Raw genomic sequence first — 12,786 nt, 5'->3', positions numbered from 1 at the left:
CCCACCTGCCCACCGCGGGTTAAGGCTGGGAGGGCGCAGCGCCCCGCCAGGGCCGCCGCACATGCGCCTTGAGGGAAGATGGCACCTGCCGGCTGCTGCTGCGGCGGCTGCTGGGGCGGCGCTGTGGCCGCCGCGGACGCCGCCCGGCGCGTCTTGGTGCTGCTGCTGCTGCTGGGGGTTCTGTCCGCCGGGCCGGGACCCGGCGCCTTAGCCACCGAGCACTACTCGCCGCTGTCCCTGCTCAAGCAGGAGCTGCAGCACCGGCAGCAGCAGGAGGCCCCGGCGGGCGGCGGTTGCAGCCCGCAGTCCGGGGACTGGGGGGACCAGTACTCTGCCGAGTGCGGCGGTGAGTGGGGGGCGGCGGGCGGGCGTCAGGGCTGCGGCGGAGTGCCGGCGCGGCGGGGCCGTAGGGGCTGCGGGCCTCGGCGCCGGAGCTGGACGCCCTGGCCTCGCGGCAGCCGGCCGTGGCGTGTATCCCTGCGGGAGCCGGCTTCTCGAAATGTTGCGCCAGGGCCCCTTCCCGCCGCTCGCACCCACGCAGCTGTGCGCCCTCCTCCTGAGGCCGCCTTGGGGAGGGCGGTGAATAGTGAAAAAAGCTGGCAGCATTCTCCCGAGGCCAGGGCGGGCTCTCTGCAGCCCTAGCAACTTTCCAAAGGGTGGAGGAGGAGATGGCAGGTGGCCCGGGGCAGCCTCAGTCTCTGCTCTGGCCCCCTGCGGGTGCTGTGTGAGCAAGGGAAGGAGCAAAAAAGACCAGACTCGCGTCCGGAGCGGGGATGTCTGGCTCATCTTAGGTCTGGAAATCAGATTTTCTGACCTCCCTATTGAGGTTTTGCATTATACATAGCCTCCAAGAATTTGATCCCTGCAAAAAAGGAGGGAACAGAAGCGTAACCTCATTTTATCTGTTCATTGACATCTTGCTTCCAGTTGTTTAAGACTGACCTGTGATCTGTCAGGTGTCTCCCAGAGAGTAAAAATAGTCCTGTGGGTTCCCAAGTATGTCAGAGCCGTCTTGGCACTGGGCCAGCTCATTCATTTAGATTGGGCACTGTTGGCCTCAGTTTATTCCTCAGAGGCAGGGTACATATGTCCATTTTTTGAAGTTCTGTAGTGGGTCCTTTTGGGCTTCCCTGGTGCCTGTAATGCAGGAGACCTGGGTTCAATCCCTGGGTTGGGAAGATACCCTGGAGAAGGGAATGGCTACCCACTGCAGTATTCTTGCCTGGAGAATCCCATGAACAGATGAGCCTGGTGGACAACAGTTGTCCATAGGGTCGCGAAGAGTCAGACACGACTGAAGCAACTAACACTTTCACTAAGTGGGCATTTTTACCTTTCAGTCCCCTCCCTTCTCCTTCCTCTTTCCTCTTGGCCTGTGTGAGTTCCCTTGAGGTTTGCTTTTGAAATGTGGGGTCTGCTTGACTCATAGGAACTGGCTGGTTGGTTTTATGGCCTGACAGCAGTCTAGCATTGTTTACCTAGGAAGACCATAAGTATTTTTGGTTGAGATGAAATGTCAAGATTAGCACAGTGTGATTTCCTTTCACCACAATCTGACTTCCTTGAGGGAGTCTCACTCGCTGAGGGCTATGTGACTTCTGTATTTTGTAGTAGGCCGTGGCCAGTAACAGCATAAATGCACAGTGGAAAGAGAATAGCTTTTACCTCTGTCACTTTCTGTGACTCTGATCAGGTTAATTACCTGTCTTTGCATAATTGCCGCCTCTGTAAATTGAAGACTGTTCCCCTGAAGACTGTTCCCTAATGACAGGGTTTCATTTTCTTCACAAGGATGTTGTGAGGAAAATGAGAAATAGCTGTCATTTACATTTGCAGTGCTTGCTGTGTGCCAGGTGCTGTTTTAAGAACTTTTAAGTTGGTGAGGCTATTCTCTTAGCCTGTTCAGTTCAGTTCAGTCGCTCAGTCGTGTCTGACGCTTTGCGACCCCATGAATTGCAGCCCGCCAGGCCTCCCTGTTAGAGCCTTGGTTACTGTGTCATTGGATGTTAGCTCCTTTTCTAGGCGAAAACGGAGGCACAGTGAAATCATCACTTTACTGAGGGCCCACAGTTGGACAGGGAGGAGCCCAGGTAGTCAGACTCCTGACAAAATTTGTATGAAGCACTCAGTGGTTATAATTAGGAAAACACATTTGTAATATTTACAGGCATATAGAAAGTAGTGCATAAACGTTCTCTTCCTTTCCCTCCTGTGTTCATGATGCTCGCTGGCTAAAGGAGACCCTGATTCTAGGCAATGAAGATACAAATCAGTTTAATTATGAAATCAGTTGATTTTGTTGATCTAGGTAACACATTTCATTTTGTAGCATCAGGCTTATGCCAATGGCTAAGAGTCCTCGTTGGAGCCAACTCTGACTTGTATTATGCTTTTCCCTCAAATAATGATAAATGTCGGTTTTCAGAACCAGGGCATTTGGAAGAATCCTGTTCATCCTCCATGCCTTTGCGTATAGAGCCAAATGTTCTCTGCTTCAGGGGATGAACAGAGGCTTTAAGCATTATTTAAATGTTTCCATTTTCTCTTTGCCTCCTCCATATAGTACTTACTCTCTCAGTCTTCCAGATAGCCTCCCCTGGGCTGACAGGAATGTTCCAGTAGCAGCCGAAGTGGCTTGGCTGCTGCTGTTGTCACCCGGGAAGTAATTGCCAGGGTCGACTCCTTATGCTCTATGGGTCCCCAGGTGTTCCTGTTAGTGTTACTGGCTGCAGTGTGTGACAGAAGCTCTCTCTTTTGTGATAGAAACTCACCCAAATGTTTCTCTTATTTCTCCATCCTTGTCCTAGACAACCAGATAGAAGCAAGTGAAACCTACCTTGATCCCTCTCTGTTCCAAGAAGAGCAGATGTAGCAACAAATTTAGGATTTAGAGCGAGCCAGATCATAGCCTCATGCTCTGCATCTGAAGCTCCTAGATGATTAGTATCAGGTCTAAGCAAGTGCCAGGATCCAGAACTAATCAGTTATTCAAAATCAAGACATGATCTCACCAACTATTAATCATGTCACTGGACTGTCCAGCCCCAAATCAAGCCAGCCCCTTTTCAGAGGGTGGACACAGCCACACAGTGGCTTTTCAGAAGCCTTCCCACTACTGCTAGATATAAATAACTGAGTTGATGCCTGCGCAAGCCTGAATCTGCACACCTTTGGATGAGCTGTGTATGTATTCTCTTAAGATAGAAACTTCAGTGACTATAGGGCTGAGGAGAATGGCTGGTGGGAGCTGTCGGTCTGCAGAGGACAGTGGCCAGAATCCAGGCCCCAGGGAGCAGCCTTGGGGAGCCCAGTTGCCCAGACGACAAGCTTGGATGGTCTCAGTGCCATGGGGCTCAGCCTGCTTTTCCTGTTCCCTAGGTCCCCTTCAACTTTTTCTCCATTTTTACATTTTGCATTTTGTTTGAATAGCATATGTAACCTCAAAATTCTGATACCCTGTTTTCCTGTGGTGAAAATCATCCTACTCTTTTAAATAATGAATACAGTAATGTACATATTTTTAAAAATAAAAGTAGATGCTCCTCCCCTTCCTTGTTATCTTTGCCCTGTTTGTAGTGTGGAATTGTGGGAAGGAACAGAAGTTTACCCCTAATTCTTTCCTCTGGTTTTATACTTGTCTACACTGCATCCTTATTTAACGCAGTGCTTGACACTGAAGTAGGTACTGTTTTGTCTCCATTTTACATAAGGGGAAACGGAGGCAAAGAGAATGGTTACTCAGTAGAGAGTCAAGCCGGGGTTTGAACCTGGCCTTTCTGTGAACTGCTTGTCAGTAATATTTGCATATTAGTATAATTTGTGTGGGTTTCTTCAGTCGTGTCCGACTCTTTGCAACCCCGTGAGCTATAGCCTGCCAGTCTCCTCTCTCCATGGGATTCTCCAGGCAAGAATACTGGAATGCGTTGCCATTTCCTTCTGCAGGGGATCTTCCCAACCCAGGGATTGAACCTGAGTCTCCTGTGTCTCCTGCATGGGCAGAAGTTTTCTTTACCAGTAGTGCCACCTTCTTACTAATACTATTGATAAAGTCCTGTGCCCTTTGGATTTGTTTGTCGAGAGTTACGTTCTTAGATGGCTTGTCCTAGAATTTTATATCTACATATGCGCAGGGTTGTTCCATTGAATCTGATGTTTTGGACTGTAGAGGGGACTGATCTGCTACTTAACTGAACACCTGTGTGTATGCCTCCTGGATGCTCCTCAGTGTTGCAGGCGCTGGGGTTACAGCGCAGTTGGCTGAGCTCCTCCCTGGAGCCTGTGTGCAGGAATCAGCACGCACTAGGCCTGGGGAGAAGTGCCTCCAGAAACAGAGTGGTGTGGGGATGCTTCTTTGAGAAGCCCTGGGAAGGCCTCTGCTCACATGACATGAGCAGAGACTCAGATGGAGTGAGACTTGGAGAAATCTTAAGTGTGTTAGTCGCTCAGTCCTGTCTGACTCTTTGTGACCCCATGAACTGTAGCCTTGCCAGGCTTCTTTTGCCTGGCATGGATTCTCCAGGCAAGAATTCTAGAGTGGGTAGCCATTCCCTTCTCCAGGGGATCTTCCAGGGATCAAATCCGAATCTCCTGCATCACAGGCGGATTCTTTTCCGTCTGAGTCATCAGAGAACCGCGGTATCCTTAACCTGACACCCTGAAGTCACAGATCTGGTAAAGTAAGGTTTAGTTAAGTTGTCACTTGTCCACTGATTCAAGAAATCAGGTTTTCATTTCTGCTCTTCCAGCCAAAGTTAAGCTGCGTCTCATTCCAGTGTGGCATTCATCTGTATTAAATATGTCTTTGCATGTTCTTTATAGAAGGTCCAGCTGTATTTTAGTTAAAATGTATGCATTTCAAGTACTTGTTTCAAAAATACTTTTTTTTCTTTATTTGAAAATGTATCAATAGAACAGTACATTTATGTGAGTTTTTTTCTTGCTACTATCTTCTTGAGAGTATTTTGTCTCCTTCTAGGTGGGGTGTTTTAGTACTTGATGTCTTTATGGTCATTTTCAGAAAGCCACCTTCATCCAGCTGGTGGTGGTAGCAACTGTCCGTGCTTAATGCCTCCATCAAGTCCAATAATTACAACCTGAAGTAATTTTCTTCAGTTTGTTGAAATTAATAATCCCAGATTTGAGTTCCATTTTCTCACCGTTCTTTATGGAGAACTGAATATTAGTGTCTGTCTGATTTGGGAGTTTTAACTGCCAGATAAACAAGGAAGTAGTTGTGAATGTTGCTCTGTGTTTTTGACAATCAGACGGCCTTAAAGATTGTCAGTATTTATGATCTCTCTCTTAATTGAGGAATTGGTTTCTTAAATACATGAAATTGATCTTATTGCTCACAACCTTAAATTATGGCTGTGTCTTCAAGGTGGTAAGGAATCAATAGAGGGAAGCTTCTGTGATGAGAGCCATTTCCTCTTTTGTTCTGGCTGCGGGGAAGTTGAGAGCCAAGTTTTATGCCCAGTCATGGCAGCTGTAAGTAACCCTTTCAGTTGCAGTGTTTCCTTGACCCCTTCTTCCCTTGGCCCTGATTTTCGGTGTTATTTATCATACACAGTTTCGTGGCTGATCTCTTCTGATCTTTTTAAAGCACACAAACAAATTTGCCAGTGTAAAGGAGTTAGCTTATTTCAAGCACAGAGGTTGAGGCTTGGAATGATGAAGAGATCCGTGTATTGTTACCTCAGCCAGCCCAGGCCACTCACCACCAGGAGGGCGAGCAGCATTTTTCAGAAAATCATCTGATTTAGGGGTGGTTCTTTGTAGTGAGCACCCAGTGAAGCTGATGTCCTATGGTATCTGCATTTGTTGTTCAGTTGCTCAGTTGTGTCCAGCTCTTTGTGATCCCATGAACTGCAGCTCTCCAGGCTTTCCTGTGCTTCACAATCTCCTAGAGTTTGCTCAGACTCATGTCTACTGAGTTGGTGATGACATCCAACCATCTCATCCTCTGTTGTCCCCTTCTGCTGCCTTCAGCCTTTCCCAGCATCAGGGTCTTTTCATTGTGTGGCCAAATTATTGGAGCTTCAGCATCAGTCCTTCCAATGAATATTCAGAATTGATTTCCTTTAGGATTGACTGGTTTAATCTCCTTGCTATCCAAGAGCCTCTCAAGAGTGTTCTCCAGCACCATAGTTCAAAAGCATCAATTCTTCAAAGCTCAGCCTTCTTTATGGTCCAACTCACATCCATACATGACTACTGGAAAAACCATAGCTTTGACTATATGGACCTTTGTCCTCAAAGTACTGTTGACAAAGTAATGTCTCTGCTTTTTAATATGCTGTTTAGGTTGGCATTGCTTTTCTTCCAAGGAGCAAGCGTCTTTTAATTTCATGGCTACAGTCACCATACAATGGTATTTCCATACTCACTAGCTTTTTCCTGTAGAGCTGTTGTCATTAGGAATTACTTTTATTTTGCAAGTTCCTGTGTGCTGGTAGATGTGTTCTGCTTTGGGTGACCTGGTGGCTCAAACAGTAAACAATATGCCTTCATTGCCGGAGACCTGGATTCAAGCCACGGGTTGGGAAGATCCCCTGGAGGAGGGCATGGCAGCCCACTCCAGTATTCTTGCCTGGAAAATCCCGTGGACAGAGGAGCCTGGTGGGCTGCAGTCCATGGGGTCGCAGAGTCAGACACAACTGAGTGGCTTAACACTTTCACACTTTCACTTTTGGATGACAAAGGTTATTTTTTTCCCCTCTGGATGCTGGCATAAAATACACGGCCTGGGTTTTAAAATCTAACCGCATGGAGCATGACTACGGGAAATGGCAGAGCACTTTCTCTATACAAACTTTTCAAGAAGTGTCTTTTACAGTGTGTAGATACAGCTTGGCTTCTTTATACTTGGAAAATACTTGGCTGACTGACCACCTTATACAGCATCTCCTTTTCATAATGTAGTGTTTCAAAGAGGTCATCTTTTTGTTTAAGCTTGTTTTCTTGCAGACAGAATAAGTACAAAATTTATCAAAGCAGAATTTTAATACTTTTCACTTTGGGTTAATGCTTCCCAACATTTTCCATCTGTTGTTCTTTTTATTGTCACTCTTTATTGAAATATGACATATGCGGAAAAATGCTCGTATCACGAGTGTAAAGCTCCCTACGTTTTCACAAACTGAGTAATGGATGTAACCAGATAGAACCGCAAACCAATAACTGCTGTCTGTCCTTAAGCGTGTCGATAGTCTTACTCTGTGTCACCCTTGTTTCATTGGGAAATCCTTGCTGTGGCTTCATCTCTGATTCAGAAACTGGCACAGCGTGTGCACTCTGCTCGGATGCCGGCGTTCTTCACACGGACACCCGGGGTCCTGTGTCAGGAGGTCTGTCCTCTACTTGGCTCCACTTCTGCACAGGAGACCAGTTGACTTCTCCTGTGACTTTTTTCTGCCTGTGTTTGGGATGTTCTAAGTGATACCACGTTTCCTTGTCAGTAATGGTTTCACATTACTAGATCTGCTTCGGCTTTCCCAGTAGAGATGATGACGTTTGACAGAAGGTGTGAGCTTATGAACGAGTCTTCAGCTTGTAAAAGTACACTTTGAGCATCGGATGCGTTTTCAGTCCAGCTTAAACTCCAGGCTAGATGATCAGCCTTTGTGGATAAGGCCCGCTGCCCTGTTGGTTGCCTGCAGCACCTGCCACCCTATTCTGTTTTTGAATTGGTGCCGTGTAATTTGCTTCCATGCTTCTTTTTCCAGTCTGTGCAGCTGACCGGCTCCTTTTCTTTTGGGTTTATACATTCTTTACATGTGTTAATACTTTCATGTGAGTTAATATAGCTTCAATCAGATTATATTCATGTTTTGCTAAAAAGCCTTTCTCTCTTTAAGATGGCTTTTGCAGATCCTTGTTCTAGAGGATTAATTATATATGTTGACTTTATAATCTTAATTCTCAGTGGGCAGCCTCTATTTTCAATTTGTTTTATGATAACTTACACATCTCAGGTAAGTAATCTCAGTAATTACACATTACTGACGAATAATATTAGAATAAAAGAAACATATAAATTCTTGAGGAGGAAAATTTTCCCAGTTATTTCTTTTCCTGTTATTACAGTTTGAAAGAAATACCTCTTGAGACCGTCCAGGAAGTTAATATACAGCATCTTTATTACCGAACCGAACTTGAGTCTACTTGCCCACAGCACAGCAAAGCTGATCTGCTGATACTGGGTTGTCATGAAGGAAAGTTTAGTGTTTATTTGCAGGGCACCAAGCCAGGAAGACGGAGAAGGCGATGGCACCCCACTCCAGGACTCTCGCCTGGAAAGTCCCATGGATGGAGGAGCCTGGTGGGCTGCAGTCCATGGGGTCACAAAGAGTCGGACACGACTGAGCGACTTCACTTTTACTTTTCACTTTCATGCATTGGAGAAGGAAATGGCAACCCACTCCAGTGTTCTTGCCTGGAGAATCCCAGGGATGGCAGAGCCTGATGGGCTGCCGTCTGTGGGGTCGCACAGAGTCGGACACGATTGAAGCAACTTAGAAGCAGCAGCAGCAGCAAGCCAGGAAGAATGGCAGCTTATGCTCAAAAAACCCAAAGTTTCCATAAGCTTTCAAGGAAGGGTCTTAAAGGCAACCTTTGGGATGAGAGTTATAGGCTGTGGATTTTCTTCTGATTGGTTGATGGTGAGGTGATTCGGTGATGTTTTGAAAATCTTAATCATCAACCTTCTGGTTCCAGCCAGCCTGGGGCTACAGGCTTGTGGTCAGCAGGCAGTCACCATCCTCCACCTGGGTAGGCTCTCCGCTTCTGCAGAACATCTCCAAGATATGCATCAGATTGTTATGTATATCCCTTCAGGAGGAACTGGGACTTTTATTGCTGAACTATTATTTAAGCTACCATTACTTTTCTTGCTTTGAATTGATGCTTTTGAATTGTGGTGCTGGAGAAGACTCTTGAGGATCCCTTGGACAGCAAGGAGATAAACCAGTCAATCCTAAAGGAAATCAGTCCTGAATATTCATTGGAAGGACTGATGCTGAGGGTCCAGTACTTTGGCCATCTGATGTGAAAAGCCAACTCATTGGAAAAGACCCTGATGCTGGGAAAGATTGAGGGCAAGATGAGAAGGGGGCCTCAGAAGATGAGCTTGTTGGATGGCATCACCGACTCAGTGGACATAAGTTTGAGCAAACTTAGGGAGATAGTGGAGAACAGAGAAACCAGTTGCTATAGTCCATGGGGTTGCAGAAAGTTGGACACAACTTAGCAACTGAACAACAACAACTTTCCTTGCTTGACTGCTTTTCCTTAGTTTGTGTATTCCCTCACTTCCCTAAATGGTTACTGCTTGAATCTGCTCTTTGAAACTCAGGGAACGCCTAGGGAACTAAAGCCTTTTTTCTACAAACAAGAAAAAGGGTATATGGAGGGGCTTTTGTACCTGGTTTTATACTTGGTTTCCAAAACTCCTGCTTTTCTTTGATGCTCCCCAGTCTTGAGGGGAACAGGGGCAGAATGAGAAAGAGAATAAAGTTTTGAATAGAAAGGTTAATCATAAACTTGACAGGACAGTTTTGTGTTAGGGGGATCCAATTTCATCCTCAACAGTGGTTGTCTTACAAATGTGGAAATGGATAAAAGCAAAGGTACTATAAGTTAATGCCATGTAGCACCTGCTTGGCCTTCAGGTAGCTGCTCCAACCACAGGTTATCCTACAGTCGGGACTACAATTGTCAATAAATGTCTGGCACTTGACTTCCAAGTTCTAGCTCCTCCGTGGGAAAAGCCCAGTCATCCTTGTGTTCAGGTGAACCAGGCCCACCATCTTTTATACCTAGAGTGAAGTGGTCGAGTGATGAGCACAGCAGCAGCTCTGGAATTCCTTATAAAACATTTTCCTTCAGGGATTGGCCATGGGGTTTGCTGTTGGCAAGCTTCTCAGTCAGTTTTTTACTTGCAGGACGGGAATGGGTGTCATATGCACTCTCCTTCCAGTGACACGTCTCTCCTCAGCAGGAGGTAACGCTCTCCTCTTACTTGATCAAGAAGGAAGCAATGAGGAGAGAACTTCCACACTTTCCCACCGTCCTAGGTGTGGTCTGGTTGCCTTGGAGGGTGCTTCTGCCTACTGCAGCATTCTCCTTGTGCCCAGAGTCATCCCTTCACATCTTCCATCAGCATACAAATGGTTATAATAGCTCCCATCTTGCAACAAAGACAGGACCACCGAGTCCTTCCAGCCACCACCTCATCTCTCTGTTTACTTTTACCGCAGAATTCCTCAAAGAAGATGTTTGTATATACCGTCTCCATGTCCTACAGTCAGGTCCCATATCTTCACCCGAGACACTCTTCTTAAAGTCGGCTGTGTATACAGCTTAGAAGAAAAAAGAAAGAAGTTGGATGGCGTTGCTGCAGTAAATTATCACTAGGCCCCTGCATTGGTATGATGAGTGATGACAGATGTGCTGTGTACCTCTGTCCGTGGAGTATCCTGGAGCATAACTGTGGCAAATCGTCATCTCAGTTTCTCTGTTTTGTGACCTTGAACATGTCCATTAACATTGATCGTCATTCCCCTTGGGTACAATGAGCCCAAAATATGTTCTACCAGTTTCAGAGAGTGGAGCATCAAAAAAAAAAAATGTTTGTGAAATTATTTTGAAAGCTGTAAGGTACTGTGGAGACCAAAATAAACTTCAAGAAAGCAGGAGGAAGAAAAGAACCAGGAATTTTCAGGAAAGAAGCAGCAATTTCAGCCTAGATGTATATATTAACATTTCACAGTCATTCTGTGAACTGTATACATTACGTCCATTCCTCACAGTTGCCCTGTGAGGGGATGTGGTGGTACTTCAAATGAGGAAACTGAGGCTAAGAGAAATTCAAGAGAAATCCTGTGCAAAGTCAGCCAGCCAGTTAGGCATCTAATCTGAGTCATCCTGTGCTCTGAACCACTGCTGCCAAACTAATTACATTTGAAGCCAGGGAAAGGGTAGATTTAAATATTAAAAGAAGAGCTGGCTCTTTGAAAATACAGACATTAATTAGACACTAATTTAGCAAGGCTAATCAAGAAAAATGAGAAGAAACCAGTATAGCTGGCCCTTGAACAACATGGGTTTGAACTGTGCAGGTTCACTTACACGTGGATTTTTTTTTCAGTAGGAGATGCTGCGGCGCTACATGATCTGTGGGGTAAAGGCGATTGTGAAACTGCGGGTTCGGAGGGCTAACTATAAGTTATACACAAATTTTTAATTGCATGGAGAATCAGCACCCCTAACCCTTGTGTTGTTCAAGGATAAACTGTATTTCCCTTTAGGAATCATTGTAACTCCATATACCTTTATGACAAAGATGCAGAACAGTTCTAAGAAACAATTATAAAATCCCTCCTCAGAAAAAGGTAAATTACCAAGTTTATTTTCCCTCTGCCTCTTAAATATCTTGTTTCCATCAGGGTCAGCTCTTCTTATTGAACTTAAGCTTCCTAAGCTTTCTTAGAGATCCTACCTGCTTAATCATCCACCATTTATGATTATCAAATTTATATCTGTAGCTCTCTCTTTCTCTGAAATCTCCTACTACACACAAGACAACTCCTGGTTTAGCATCTCATGAACACTTGCTTAAACTGAAAGCGCTTTCAGTTCAGTTCAGTCGCTCAGTTGTGTCCGACTCTTTGTGACCCCATGAATCGCAGCATGCCCGGCCTCCCTGTCCATCACCAACTCCTCGAGTTCACTCAGACTCACGTCCATCGAGTCCATGATGCCATCCAGCCATCTCTTCCTCTGTTGTCCCCTTCTCCTTCTGCCCCCAATCCCTCCCAGCATCAGAGTCTTTACCAATGAGTCAACTCTTCACATGAGGTGGCCAAAGTACTGGAGTTTCAGCTTTAGCATCATTCCTTCCAGAGAAATCCCAGGGCTGATCTCCTTGCAGTCCAAGGGACTCTCAAGAGTCTTCTCTAGCACCACAGTTCAAAAGCATCAATTCTTTGGCTCTCAGCTTTCTTCACAGTCCAACTCTCACATCCGTACACGACCACAGGAAAAACCATAGCCTTGACTAGACGGACCTTAGTCAGCGAAGTAATGTCTCTGCTTTTGAATTTGCTGTCCAGATTGGTCATAACTTTTCTTCTAAGGAGTAAGTGTCTTTTAATTTCATGGCTGCAGTCACCATCTGCAGTGATTTTGGAACCCCCAAAAATAAAGTCAGCAACTGTTTCCACTGTTTCCCCATCTATTTCCCGTGAAGTGATGGGACCACATGCTATGATCTTTGTTTTCTGAATGTTGAGCTTTAAGCCAACTTTTTCACTCTCCACTTTCACTTTCATCAGGAAAGCACTTTTCCTCTTAAACTCCCAACTTCAGTTACTGGCAGAGCTCCGAATCTCTAGCGGCACATTCTGGGGACAGTGCCTCTCTCCTCCTCCCATGCCCAGTTTTACTCAAGCTTTGTCTTTTTTACTTCATATCTCTTTAGACTATGACCCTGTGTTAACTCAGTGGCCTCTACGTATGTTGGGACTTTCCTGCTTTTTAACTAGTCCCAGCCTGCACCTGGCCTTCCTGCTCCAGTCTCCAGTCCTCCTGTCACCACCGTCAGTGATCTTCCTGCTGAAGGTTTCTGTGGCATCTCAGTATTAAAGAGGAAAGGAAATAAATGAACTGGATACTAGAGAAACTAGGAGAGGAAATAGGGAAATTGCAGGACTAAAGAAAAGCAGAGCCAGAATAAATGAATTAGAGCAGCAGTGAAATTGATCAATAGATCCAAGAGCTGCATCTTCA

General features: G+C 45.6%; 1 protein-coding gene across 11 annotated transcripts in view; it reads left to right on the top strand.

Moving 5' to 3' along the window:
- The first annotated feature begins 48 nt into the window (after window positions 1-48).
- The window catches only part of TTC13 (tetratricopeptide repeat domain 13), an 81,463-nt gene continuing 68,725 nt past the window's right edge, over window positions 49-12,786 (top strand). For all 11 annotated transcript variants that reach the window (XM_042241103.1, XM_042241102.1, XM_004021348.5 and 8 more), the window contains exon 1: window positions 49-346. In XM_042241103.1, coding sequence (XP_042097037.1) covers window positions 79-346 — 268 coding nt within the window. In that variant the 5' untranslated portion in view covers window positions 49-78. The remainder of the gene's footprint in view (window positions 347-12,786) is intronic.

This window comes from Ovis aries, chromosome 25 (assembly GCF_016772045.2).
Source record: "Ovis aries strain OAR_USU_Benz2616 breed Rambouillet chromosome 25, ARS-UI_Ramb_v3.0, whole genome shotgun sequence".
In the NCBI taxonomy this organism is placed as follows: domain Eukaryota; kingdom Metazoa; phylum Chordata; class Mammalia; order Artiodactyla; family Bovidae; genus Ovis; species Ovis aries.
The sequence above is the reverse complement of the archived record's forward strand: the minus strand, read 5'-3'. Positions and strand labels throughout refer to the sequence as shown.